At 42.1% G+C, this 13139-nt stretch overlaps 1 protein-coding gene across 1 annotated transcript in view; it reads left to right on the top strand.

The window, feature by feature from the left end:
* The window catches only part of megf11 (multiple EGF-like-domains 11), a 70689-nt gene extending 57776 nt beyond the window's left edge, over window positions 1-12913 (top strand). Inside the window, exons 14-25 of the mRNA XM_040131861.1 lie at window positions 1204-1350; window positions 3019-3153; window positions 5813-5941; window positions 6571-6699; window positions 7239-7367; window positions 7517-7645; window positions 7749-7985; window positions 8218-8384; window positions 8482-8545; window positions 9746-9790; window positions 10581-10787; window positions 11041-12913. Of these exons, the coding sequence (XP_039987795.1) occupies window positions 1204-1350; window positions 3019-3153; window positions 5813-5941; window positions 6571-6699; window positions 7239-7367; window positions 7517-7645; window positions 7749-7985; window positions 8218-8384; window positions 8482-8545; window positions 9746-9790; window positions 10581-10787; window positions 11041-11216 (1694 nt within the window). The 3' untranslated portion in view covers window positions 11217-12913. The remainder of the gene's footprint in view (window positions 1-1203; window positions 1351-3018; window positions 3154-5812; window positions 5942-6570; window positions 6700-7238; window positions 7368-7516; window positions 7646-7748; window positions 7986-8217; window positions 8385-8481; window positions 8546-9745; window positions 9791-10580; window positions 10788-11040) is intronic.
* Window positions 12914-13139: the final 226 nt, after the last annotated feature.

Here is a 13139-nt window from a genome sequence, read left to right as displayed (position 1 = left end):
GCACTTCTCAGTGAAAAGCCTCCTTTGAAGAGACTTCAGTTCTGGCTTCTCTCACGCTTTCTTCTTCTCCCTCACTAGGCATCCAAAGCCCCTCTGTTTGTCACCATTAGACTGAAAAGTGTGATGCTCTGTCCGCATTCATTTTCTGACAGTAAAGGCAGTCGCTGTTTTTTCTGCCCGGCCTAGCAGAACCTCAAACATACTTGCACAAGCCTTGCCCTCCTTTTGATGTTCATGGCTGGGCTTCTGACTAAATCGCTGGTACCATGCCCCCCCCCCTCATCAGCACTAACATTTCCTCTCTGTTATTCCTTCATTCCAGCCCTAAGGCACTCTGCTTACTGTATAACATTAGTCCCCAGAGTTTAGTCCAGGTTTACTTCAAAGGTAATGCACTAATGCTGCTTTAATGGCCACCCCATTCTCAGATATTCTCATTCAAAGAAAATTTCAAATGAGACTTCGAACTAAGAGCTGGTGCTTGAAAAGTTGCTGAGTTTGTGTGCATGTGTGTGACTCTGTGTGTTTGTGTGCGCGAAATTGTCTGTGTGTTTAGAGCGATATATTTTATTTTATGAACCTGTGTGTATGTACAGTACAGTACATGTGACTTGGCCCCTTAGTTTTTTGAAGGCATGGGTATGGCTGAGAAAAAACGTGCTGCTTCGATGGATGTGCTAAAGCATTCATGTGCACATTGAGAGCTCTGTATGGATGCAGTGTTTCGCATTTGTTGTTTTGGAGCTGCTCCAGACGCTCAGTGACACTTCCAGACTGTGCTCTAGTAGCCTGAGTACTTCCCTTCAGCTCTGTACACTACCCCGACTCTGCTGAAAGAGAATGGGAGACAAGCTCAGCCTCTCTGGAGACGCAACCCTGTTAATCAACACAGTGCACTGGCAGGGAGCCTCAGTCAGATCAAAAATAAAATACATTTGGAAAGGAGAAACAGAGTCTAAAAGGGTGGGCTGAACTAAAAAAAAAACACACTCCAAAGTGCATCTTCTTCATTCAAGACTAAAATCTATTGAGGATCCATGCTGGGTGAATATCCCTCCACAGATCCACTGGGATCAGACATTGTGAACGCTGTCCTTTGATGTGTTTTTACAGATGGCTTGCTGTCTAGAATATTTCAGCACACCAGTCTTTGCCTTTTTAGTGTGCATTCACTGAATATTCGTCATTCTAATGTGCCCGCAGGAATCCACTGTGATAATGTGTGCCCACAAGGCTTCTGGGGACCCAACTGTTCAGTCAGCTGCTCCTGTCAGAACGGAGGATCCTGCTCTCCAGAGGACGGCACATGTGTGTGTGCACCTGGATACAGAGGGACCTCCTGCAAAAGAAGTGAGCCTCCTTTCCTTTCTCTACACAACCTCCTTTCTATCCAACCTTTAAGAAATAAGGGCACGAGACTGAGAGCGGCACATTAACAAACTCCACCACAGAACTGACCTTGCTTTGATCATTGAAGAATTGTTGAAGGGTGAGCGAGCAGAGAAGAAGCACTTTGTTGTCAGTCATTATTGCTCAGTGTAAACTCTTCATCACTGCTATCACTTAATCACAGTGTATTTACCCCTTACAGCAAGCCACCAGACACACACACAAACACACACACACACACACACACACACACACACACACACACTTCAGCCCCCCACCCCTGTCCTCAACAACCAACTCTCAGTGGGAGACTCACAGTCCTCACCCGAGGCTCATCAGAGGGCGTGCTCACTGGGAGTGCCAGCTCTGGTTTCTGGATAGGGTCTGTCAGAAGCCACTGTCAAGTGATGAGCTCACTGATTGGGAGTGAAATTCACATTCAAAAACCTGTAAACATCAGTTGGAGTGGCATGTAAGAGAGAGAGAGAGAGAGTGTGTGTGTGTGTGTGTGTGTGTGTGTGTGTGTGTGTGTGTGTGTGTGTGTGTGTGTGTGTGTGTGTGTGTGTGTGTGTGTCTGTGTGTCTGTGTGTGTACTCTGTGAGGACCAGTTTGAGTTATAGACATTACGGAGTGAGCACATTTTGGAAAAGTGAGAACATTTTGTCTGGTCCTCATACCTTCAAAGGGCTGTTTGAGGGTTAAGACTTGGTTTTAAGGTTCGGGTTAGAATCAGGTTTAGGTTAAGATTAGGGTAAGGGGCTAGGAAATGCAATATGTCAATAAATATCCTCAGAAAGATAGAAGTACAAGTGTGTGTGTGTGTGTGTGTGTGTGTGTGTGTGTGTGTGTGTGTGTGTGTGTGTGTGTGTGTGTGTGTGTGTGTGTGTGAGAGAGAGAGAGAGAGATGGAGAGAGAGGAAATGATTACTCCTCCAAATTCAGTGTTTACCAAGAGATAATTTTCTCGTCAGGTGAAAACCTCATAGCTGCAGTTTTGCTGTTTTTCCTGTTGAAACTTTAATTGAAGGATTACATGCTTCTCCAGAGGCTGATAAAGGTGCATCACACATGCTGCTTTAAATAAAATCAAAACCCATGGGTATACTTACCGTTGCATTGTTGTCAAACAACAACCCAGGGTTTTTCTGTCATTTCCTAAAAGGTTTCTGTTTTTGAAATAACTGATCGTTAGTAGGAATTTATTCAAATCACTGTGTGAAAACGGGCACATAACATGGATTTTAAAAGGTTCTTGCTGTATTGAAGTGAAAATAAGTTTTTAATATAAATTACAGCCTCCCATCATGGTTGCACAGTCAGTTAAAACTCTGTATAAAATGTTAGTATAATCATCTCTATGCCACCTTTTGAGTAGCTCTTAGTGGTTCACATTCTTTCAATAAAATCCACGTTAATAACGCACAGTTGTGTGTTTCCTGACATTTATAGAGCTATTCTGCACTCTCCCTCCCTTTGCTGTCTCTCTTCGTCATTTCTGCTTTATTTCTTCTTGATTTTTCTGTACTACCTCGATCACTCTTGTCATGCCCTGTTTCATTATTATATACCTCTTGTTCCGTCCAACTTTGTCGATGGATTCTGCTCTCCTGCCACGCTCTGCCGGCTGCAGTCTGTTCTCCTGGCTTCTACGGGCACCGCTGCAGCCAGTCGTGCCCACAGTGTGTCCACAGCACCGGGCCCTGCCATCATATCACGGGCCACTGTGAGTGCCTGTCCGGCTTCTCTGGCTCTCTATGCAACCAAGGCAAGTAACCTTCTGTGTCCCTTTGACCTTTCCCTGCTGTTTCACTAACTGTCAAATTCATTCACTGTGAAGTTTTAGTCTTTGCTACTTAATTCCGCTACTTTGTTACTTGGCATTTTGCCTCCGCATAAAATACAAAAATCTGTTTTTAAATGGTTTGTATAATAATAATAATAATAATAATAATAATAATGTGCAATACATTAAACATGATACAGTTTTAAAAGTTGTTATGTGCTGATACCAACAATATCTCATAATATTCTGGGGTTCAGTAACATGTCAATAAACCTTTTCTGTCACCGCATTTTGTGAGGACACTTATACGTTGTCTTATAGTCCTTGCTGTGCTCACTCACTCTAATAACATCAACGGATGACCTGCTGCCTCTCCCACTGGCATCTTAGCCTTGAAACTTTGAATAATGGCTATTATCAGTGCAACCCAGACCAAAGGAAAAAAAAAAAAAAAAAACAACCTTCAACAGGAGTCTGAATATTGCTGAGACCCAATTTTTCAGACAAAGGATACGTCAAGTAAATGTTTCTCTGCCTCTTCCCAACTCTGCAAAGTGCATGTAAATCGCCTACACAAATACATGGAGACAAAGATAAAACACGTGTGCATATCTTTTCTTCTGCTTAAATTTGATTTCAAGGCCACCAGGCGAACGTTTCCTTGTGAATTGCCCGTGTGATGTATGTTTTAATCCCGTAGCAAGATGTTGATAGAAAACATACGACTTACTTTCTTACGGCTCCTTATTTTAGCCCTAGACATGTTTTATTAAGATGTTACACTTTTAAAAGTCATGAGTCAATTCTAACACACATGTGTCCCTCTGAGCCCACATACATATTAAATAGAAGAGATGCTGACATTCCCGTGTTGGAAGATTTGTAATTGATAATGTCCTGAAAGTGTCACTTGTAAAAAGTAATAAAAGAGTTTCCTCAACAATTTAGTTAATGCTCTTGTAGAATGTCAGGCTTATTAAAGTCAACAATATTTAAATTGAAACTTAGAAACAGATTAGAGGTAAAATGTCAGACAATCTTTGTGTAACACAAAAAAAATAGAGAAGATGGGTCAAATATTTTTATTTTGGTTTTAAAACGCAAAGAAGCATCATCGTTTTTCCGGTGTATTATATTATTAGTATTTGTAAGCAACTTTAATTCTTCTTGTGAGACAACCATAATTGGGTGCTGGTATATAAATTGATAATGAATGACAGTAAATCAAGGCAAACTTTTCTTTCTAAATTGTTGCAAGAATATGAAATATGCCTTCACACAAAGTTATAATTGTTAGCAAATACTGTACGTTAATATGCAGTTAAACGTGTGCATATAGCTGCGTCAAACTATGTGATGGTGTGTTATGAAACTTGAATGTTTATAACATTTTTTATATACTGCTCATAAGTGCTAAATAGGGGGACTTAAAGCCTTTAAGTGTATCTAAAATCGACTCGTGTGACAATTTATGTGACCAAAAGTACTGTATTTATCTTGTAAGAGGTTCCTCATTGTCAATGAAGTGCAATAAAAATCTGCTCTCCATCACTATGTTGAGGAAAGCTAGCTACAATTTACTGTAGATTTTGCGTCTAATAATTTACCTTTTTTTTTTTTTTTTTTAATAAAATTACAGAAAGGCAGTGGGGAATTTTTGAATTCTCTTTCATGGCTTTGAGTAATGTCTTGCAAATAAAAGTTTAATAGGTTAGCTCGAGAAAGAGGAATAAGAAATAACGAGAGCCAGTCCTAATTTGTCTTGACTATAATTACTGGTGAGTAGGCGTTGCGCCACGAGGGATGAAGGTGGCCAACAACATGCACATCCTCTTGTTGAGCCCCGTTAGCGTCCTCACTTGTCCTCCGTCCAGCACATAAAATCCTAGCCTAATGAAGCTCTCCTGGTGTGTTGAGGCTTGAATCCCCAGAAGCAGCAAAAATGGGGGAGCCAACCTCATGGCCTAATGACAACCTGCTTGAAGGAGCTTGAAAGAGCTCTCAAGAAGAGGGGAAAGCCAGCTGAAATGTAATCATTAAAATCACCCCACATGAAAATGAATTAGACCCATCTCTTTCACAGCCAGCTACCTTATCTGATATTTCTAACGCGGGGCTATTCTCTTTATATGAGACCTTTGATGTATCTGCTGGCGCTGCAGCTCCCTGATCCTGATAGTTAGATACACCTTGGTTCAATTTGTCCCACGGTCCAACAAGAAAACACAATGGAGGTTTCATTGGAAATGACATCTTTTATTGAAGCGTGCCAGAGAGCATTGAAATATTAATTTCATAAAAAATGTATACAGTGGTCTGTGTACATGGTCTATTTTAATTCAGTGGCACATCACTCATTCCACTCTAGTAAGTGGAAATGGGGCAGCTGTGCCACTGGAAGCAGTGATCGACTCCTCCTTTCATCTAAACAGATCCCTTCACTTCATGTCCACTCAAACAGAACAATATTATCCATTAGAGACAGCCTTTACACAACCTTTCAAAGTATGAGTTTGTTGGTGGAAATGTGCTCACAGCTATGTGTCCAAGTTAGATGTCATAATGTTAATGAATTTTACTAGTCTTTGCATTTAAGTGATAATATGCAGATCAGTGATGTTTTGTTTTCTGTGCATTGTAGTGTGTCCAAGCGGCAGGTATGGGAGGGCCTGCGCTGAAATCTGCCTCTGCACCAACAACGGCACCTGCAACCCTATCGATGGCTCCTGCCAATGCTTTCCTGGCTGGATAGGAGAGGATTGCTCTCACGGTATGGCTTGTCTCCTTCGTCCTGTGTTCAATTTGCTTATTTTCCTTTATTTCTCCCCTCTCATTGTCTGTCTCCACTCCTCATTTTTCTCTCTCTCACTTACCTTCATACACATTTATCATTTTCATGGCCCTACACATTCCAAGAACTACCCTCAGCCCCAGCTGATGTAAAACACATAGCTTGCGTAAATGATTGTTATAATACATAATGCTCTTTGATTTACAGCACTGTAGGCCAAAGATCATTAGTGAAGCTTTGAGCTGTCATGCTGTGGGAAATTGATGTGTGGTTTTTTTATTGCATTAACTACTTAAAGTAAAAATAACCTATGATCAGATGGATGTTACATTACCAGTGCTTAACTTTGGACTATTCAACCTGACACCAATGTCTGCTCATATAAGACATATTATGGCCTCCTGGAGTGGAAAGATCACGCTGGATTTTCTGCGAGAATTTGTATAGAGTATACCCTGGAATATTGTATGGAGTATTGTATGTATGTGTGGAGAAAAGGTAGGCATTTCCTCAAAAACGTATGTGCGTCACGTATACATGCATATTACATAGAGTTTGTATGGGAGAGTGTGTGACCATGAGCTTGAATGTTTCTCTGGCGTCTGCAGCCTGTCCCTCTGGGCACTGGGGCCCTGATTGCCTCAACTCGTGTAACTGTCACAACGGCGCCCAGTGCAGTGCCTACGATGGGGAGTGCAGGTGCAGCCCTGGCTGGAACGGACTCTACTGCACACAGCGTGAGTCTCTCACATCCAGTTAGAAGGCACACACTGTCACCTACTGGCAGTCCGACAGAACTGCAGCAGATGACAAGTGAGAAACAAGACACTGGATGATAGTAGGTTTTCATTTACAAGGTTTTTTTTTTTCAAGAAAGCAACGTCAAAACAAAACTAATGGTCACTTCATTATTTTACATTCCAGTCATTCTCCCAGGGATAATGCAGATCATCAACATCAGTCCACTAATTTGAATTCCATTGTGTACCACCCCAAGGGTTTATTCAGTCTTTTTCTTTTTTGTGGTGCCACGCTCCTGCTGTTGTGTATGGAAATAACACTTGTTTTCACTGTTTTTTCTTTTCATCTCACATAAGTTCTTACTATTTCCAGTTGTCTCGTACTCATTGTCCCTTATTGAGTATGCTGCAGAGACATTGAATGGTATTGATTTTCCTGTTCCCTTGCGATATGACCTTGACTCTTTACATTGTCTTCCCCTCTCTTTGTTTTCTCCACCCCTCCCACACTGACATTTTATATATCTTTGTCCCAGGCTGTCCTTCAGGGTTCTACGGCAGGGATTGCTCTGAAGTGTGTCGCTGCCAAAACGGTGCAGACTGTGACCACATCACCGGCCAGTGTGCTTGCCGAACAGGCTTCATTGGGGCGAGCTGTGAGCAGAGTTGAGTAGGCCCAGCGCATTTTAGCTCTGAGCAAAATTACCCTGTGGATGAGTTTGATTATGTGAATGTGTTCTATAAACACTTTGGCTCCCACTCTCTGAGTGCTTTAATTTTGATGGATGTAGTAATGCACCTCTCTCCCATGCAGAGTGTCTTGCTGGCACATTTGGATACGGTTGCCAGCAGCTGTGTGAGTGCCTGAACAATGCTACCTGTGACTATGTGACTGGAACATGCTACTGCAGCCCTGGATATAAAGGCATCCGTTGTGATCAAGGTGAGAGGTGATCAACATGATTGAGACTCTCCACTGTATTATCACTCAAACACAGATGTGTACACAGCGCTTAGACAACCCACTTTCTGTGTTTTCTCTGTAGCAGCTCTGATGATGGAGGAGCTGAACCCGTACACCAAGATTAGCCCAGCACGAGGCTCGGAGCGCCAGTCGGCAGGGGCTGTCATGGGCATCATCTTTCTCCTCCTCATCATCATGGCCATGCTCAGTCTGTTTGTGTGGTACAGACAGAGGCAGAGGGACAAAGGCCATGAGATCCAGCCCAGTGTGTCCTACACGCAGGCAATGCACATCACCAACACTGACTACTCCCTTTCTGGTAAGACATTTAGAGACTTGCCTACTATAACTAAATAATGTAAAAACATCTGTGGACCAATTAAATATATATTTTTGATTATATTTAATTTTTTTTCCTGGGTTTAAAAACAAACATACATGTTTAAATTGCCATGCATTTGTGTACTTTGAAGATAGTGGATAAAAATATTTTATGCACAAACACATACATTTAGTTTTCAATCTTCTAAACCTGTTGTTTGAACCCTCAGATTGTGGCAGTACTGTAGCAATGAGGACCAGTGCTGCAGAGGTCAATCAAAGCCAGAGCAGCAGCAGCAGTGGCCAGTGCTTCTCCAACCCCAGTTACCACACTGTGGCCCAATGTAATGTTGTCTCAACCATTTCCAGCAAACTGGATGGCACCCTGACCCTCAAAGTATGAACACTCCCCACATGTGTTTCCATAAAGCGTAATTTCCCAAAAACATACTACAGTATAAAAGGAACACCTAACTGTGCTTTTCCTTTCACAGTCAAACACCCTAAAGAGCAGAAATGGCTCAGAGTGGAGAGCCTACTGCAACCTCAATGACCTAGGTCGGTTTTCCTCTCTCTTCTCATGACACACCACATACACCCTGAATTTGGCCTTTGTAGGACTGTCGCTTCAAGGGCAAAAACGCAAGTTTCATTAGTGCAAACCTTACATTGGCACCAGCCTGGACATAGCTACCCTGCTGTGAATGACGATGAACCAGGGGTTTCTTGTTAGACATAACCTTTGCTCTGATTTCGATAAGATATGCGGGTGGGATAGAGAAATCAGTGGTGCAGAGGTGAATCGGGGTCACTGTGAGCTCATTAGTCCTCTTTCACTTTCCCCAGTGGCACATTTTCTCTGTGATGGCTTAGACTGGGTCAAACAGTGCACTCCTGGTCTATGGATAATAGAAAACTAAGTGTGATGGTAAAATTACTTAATAACATCTTAAAGCTCTGGTTTATTATCTGTGCTATCTAGCCATATCTCAACACTATACTTTACTTTACCCCCCCCGGTCTATAAACATATTGAGTGACAATGGTAAAACATATTTGTAATAATACTAAATATACTGTCCATTAATAGACAATAAATAAAAATATCCTGTATATAATTAGATTATAATATGTTATAAATGTTAGTATAGTGTTTATAAATGCTAAACAGGGGGAATTAAAGTAATGTTTTAACAAGATTATACATTAAATACATAGTTCATGCCCGTAGACTCTTAGTTCGTGGTGGTGCAAGCTGGAAGAGATTGTAAAAACTGGGCTGCTGGTATGAAAACTGCCAAGCGGCATGCAAAAATGAAAATATCTACGATTTATGCTTTGTTATGCTTGACTTAACAGTCAGATACCTGAACATTGATCTGCACATTCCAGTTTGTGTTAAAGCACACAGCACATCAATTATAATGTCCCTCAAGTATCTCTCAAAAAAAAATGTCATGCATGTTCTTCCTGATGTATTGACGTAATAGGCTGATGTGGCCTTAAACAGACTTGTCTTCTGGCAAATTTCCCATCATGACCACAGTTGATTATATATATAAGCTTGTAAGCCTTGGGGGAATGCGAGAGCAAGCGGGTGAAACATTCAGCGATGCCTCACACTCACATTCCTCATATTCTTCCAACAAAATAAGACATACCTTATTGTACCTTAATGAGATGTTTCCTGTCAGCCTTCACACACTGCGGGGAATTCGTGTGTGATGTTTGACTTTCATGTTTTGACATTTGTTACAGATGTTCAACAGGGGGAGACACAGACACAGATAGGGTCGAGAAAAGGTAAATAATTAATTGTAACAACAGCAGGCATGTTCTGCGTGCGTGTGTGTGCGTGTGTGTGCGTGTGTGTGCGTGTGTGTGTGCGCGTGTGTGCGTGTGTGTGTGTGTGTGTGTGTGTGTGTGTGTGTGCGTGTGTGCGCAGACAGATACCGCATGCAGAATCCTGTTCAGCTTCACCAGCGACAATGTTACAAAATCCTTTTATACTCAACAGCCCGTGTATCTGTTTCCCCATTTGGTTTCTATTCCCATCTGAGACTGCTATTTCTGTGACCCAAAATCCCATATCCTTATATTCTCTATGATTTATGTGAACACTCTCTGCACTTTGGACAAGATCATGGTGGGCTGAGGTTTTGTTCCCATGGTAATTGCTCTCTATGGCTCAGTGCCTGATACATCATTTGTCTCCCACACTGTCTCCCACCAGTCAGCGGTGAATATGAGGGACCCAGGGGTGTGAAGAGTGGTCTCAAGGAGCTTTGTTGCAGTCTCTAATGAGGCCTCTTATCAGGCTGATGAGACTTCATTGGATGACATGAGCCTTCCACTCTCCGCCCTTTGTACTCTGATTGCTATATACTGCCATTAGTCACCTGTCAGAGACAAAAGAAGTATAACTTCTTCAGAGTGGCAATGATTTCCGTGGCCTTTCTCCAGGCCACATTCAGATGTCTATTTAAATTTTGGTTGTAATATCAGGGTCTAGCATTAATACCACTGCTATAGGTAAATGACAATCTCTTCATCTTCGCTGATACCGAATGTCCTTGTCTCGCGGCTGTGGCAGATTACATCAAGGGCTCCATGTGCAGCAACAGCTCCTGCTCCCTGAATAGTGAGAATCCCTATGCCACCATTAGAGACCCACCAGGGCTGGCTTGCAAGCATACAGAGAGCAGCTATGTGGAGATGAAGTCCCCCTCCCACCGTGAAGTGCCCTTTGGAGGCACTGCCACCCTCCTGGGCAGTGCAAGCAGGAATGTCTATGATGTTGGTGAGTGTGTTGTTTCTCTGATGTTTGGAGCCCAGCAGGTTCCTGCAGCTTATGGCCTCTCTGGTCATGTTGAGCCTGCTGTGAGCCTGAACAGACTTTGTAAGCTTTGATAACAGGAAGTGTGAGCTGCATCTCTATTGCATGCACCTCTCCTTCCTCCTTTTTCATCAGCCTGTGCCTGCCACTGTTCAGCCTCAGTGAGTCTCACGTACCTCTCCTACTTTTTCTTTCCTTCTTTGCCAAACTATCACAGAGCCAACGGTGAGCGTCCTGCAGGGACCCAATGGAATGGCCACCGGCTTCTCCCAGAGCCCCTATGACCTTCCCCGCAGCAGCCACATCCCCAGCCACTATGACATACTGCCCATGCGTCACAGCCCCACACACACACCCCCTCCACCCCCAGAAAGCCCCAGCTCCCTGCTCTAGAGGGTACACCTTCCGCCTGGCCCTGACAGCATGCCAGCATCCGGGCAACATTCGGCCAACTTTCAACCAACAGCAGTCCCTCTCTCTCTGTGTTTGTTTGATTTAGATACTGAGATGTTGAGATGAAGGGAGAGCCACAGCTCCTCTGGAAACTGCTCTCTTTGGCTCCCTCACTCACAATCTTTCTGTGGCCCTGAAGGAGGGAGGGGAGGAAAGAGTGTCCCACACACCAGCGAACCATACGTCCATTTTATTTTCTTATAGGACTGATCACTCAAACTGCTGCCCGGCCTCTTTATAGACTTCCTCACGTGGAACCTAATGGTTCTAAACAGCGCTGAGAGAGGCATACATGGATTGTTTGGACAGATTATTTACAGGGAGAGAGCTATACTCACGCTCATTTTTAGCCCATGGTATAGGTTTACTATTCAGTGGCAGCCGAGTGATTATAATATCCCCAAAAGAGAAGTGATTTCCTCCACAGGAAGGAAAGTGTTGTAACCTTGACCATGTCAGAGCAGGCAAAGATTTATTACGTAGAGACACCAGAGTTTATGGTTCGTCACTGTGTGCAGCAGCTGCAGATCACAGTGCAGCTGACATGAAGGGATTATGATCATCTACTCTGAAGTAAGGATATGTTCAGTCGTATAGTAGAGAACGCTCTGTTCTACATGTTAAACATGGCAACCTAGCTAAGAGTGAATCAAGTCTGATAAAGCATGGATAAATAGCAAAATATTGTATTGGTCCTTCATTCATTCTTAATCAGTAATGATTACAGAGTTAATACTAATGTGATCTCTGTCTGTAACTTGAGCGCTTCTTTTAAGTTACAGTGTCAATGAGGCCCAGTGTATCTGGAGATGTATTCAGGTCACCAGTGTTTACGCACTTTTTGCATTACTGGGTTACACACATACAGTAGGTCTAAAGTCTGGATTTTTCCCCACACTGATGAAGTGATCAGATCTTGTGTTGTTTTCTTTGTGAAAGCATTTTTCTTGCAAATGTCTTAGTTTACATTTTTGAAATATTGGGTGTTAAGAAGGGATTGCTTTGACCTTTTATGTTTTGTATTCATAAAGCTAATTGTTTATTTATTAATTTATATTAGTGATGGTGAATCTTTATCAATGTGACACTAGAATTAAAAAAAAAAAAAAAAGATGAGCATGATCAGATAATGGAATCCCACTGATGTAGATAACACATAATTTATCTTCTTGTGAGATGATCAGTGTCATTTTGTGAACCGTTTTTGAAGTTACTTAAAATGTTCTTTCTCTCTCGCTCTGTCAGATTGTAAATTTAAAATAAGGTTTCATCTGGCCAATTCTAGACCCACAAATACCCTGCGCAGTATTTGCGAAGGGAACCATGTGTAAAAAGTCCATTTAAAAAAAAAAAGTTTTATGTTTGTATCAGGCTAATTAACTTATTTATTGAACTGAATTTATTGATTCACTATGTGAATTCCATTTCACCCCTGTAGAAGCAATAACATGTTGACAATCGATGCCCAGACAGCATTTCATTAGTGCTGGACATTATCTCTGACCATCTTTGACCAGTGTGGTGACAGTGGATAATATTTTACGTGACTGTTTTTGCTCTGCGGAAGGTTTTTCCACTTGCTGTCATATTAATGCTGCTTGTTGTTTTGGTACATAAATTTCAAATTAAAAGCCTATTCTGCCATCGGAAACCTGTTTCAGTCAGGTTAATACGCTGGAGAGAGAGAAGATAAATAAGATGAATTCACTTCTCATGTCAAGTCTTAGACAGGACATGTCTCTCTTCATCTGTATCTTTGAATATGGAAATGTCATGACAATGAATGTTGACAAGGCAAATGAAGGATTCCGCTCTAACAAATAAGAAATGTTATTCGAGTCTGTAACGGAGTGCTTACAATTT

This window comes from Xiphias gladius, chromosome 8, assembly GCF_016859285.1.
Source record: "Xiphias gladius isolate SHS-SW01 ecotype Sanya breed wild chromosome 8, ASM1685928v1, whole genome shotgun sequence".
NCBI lineage: Eukaryota > Metazoa > Chordata > Actinopteri > Istiophoriformes > Xiphiidae > Xiphias > Xiphias gladius.
This window is presented reverse-complemented; position numbering and strand designations above follow the sequence as displayed.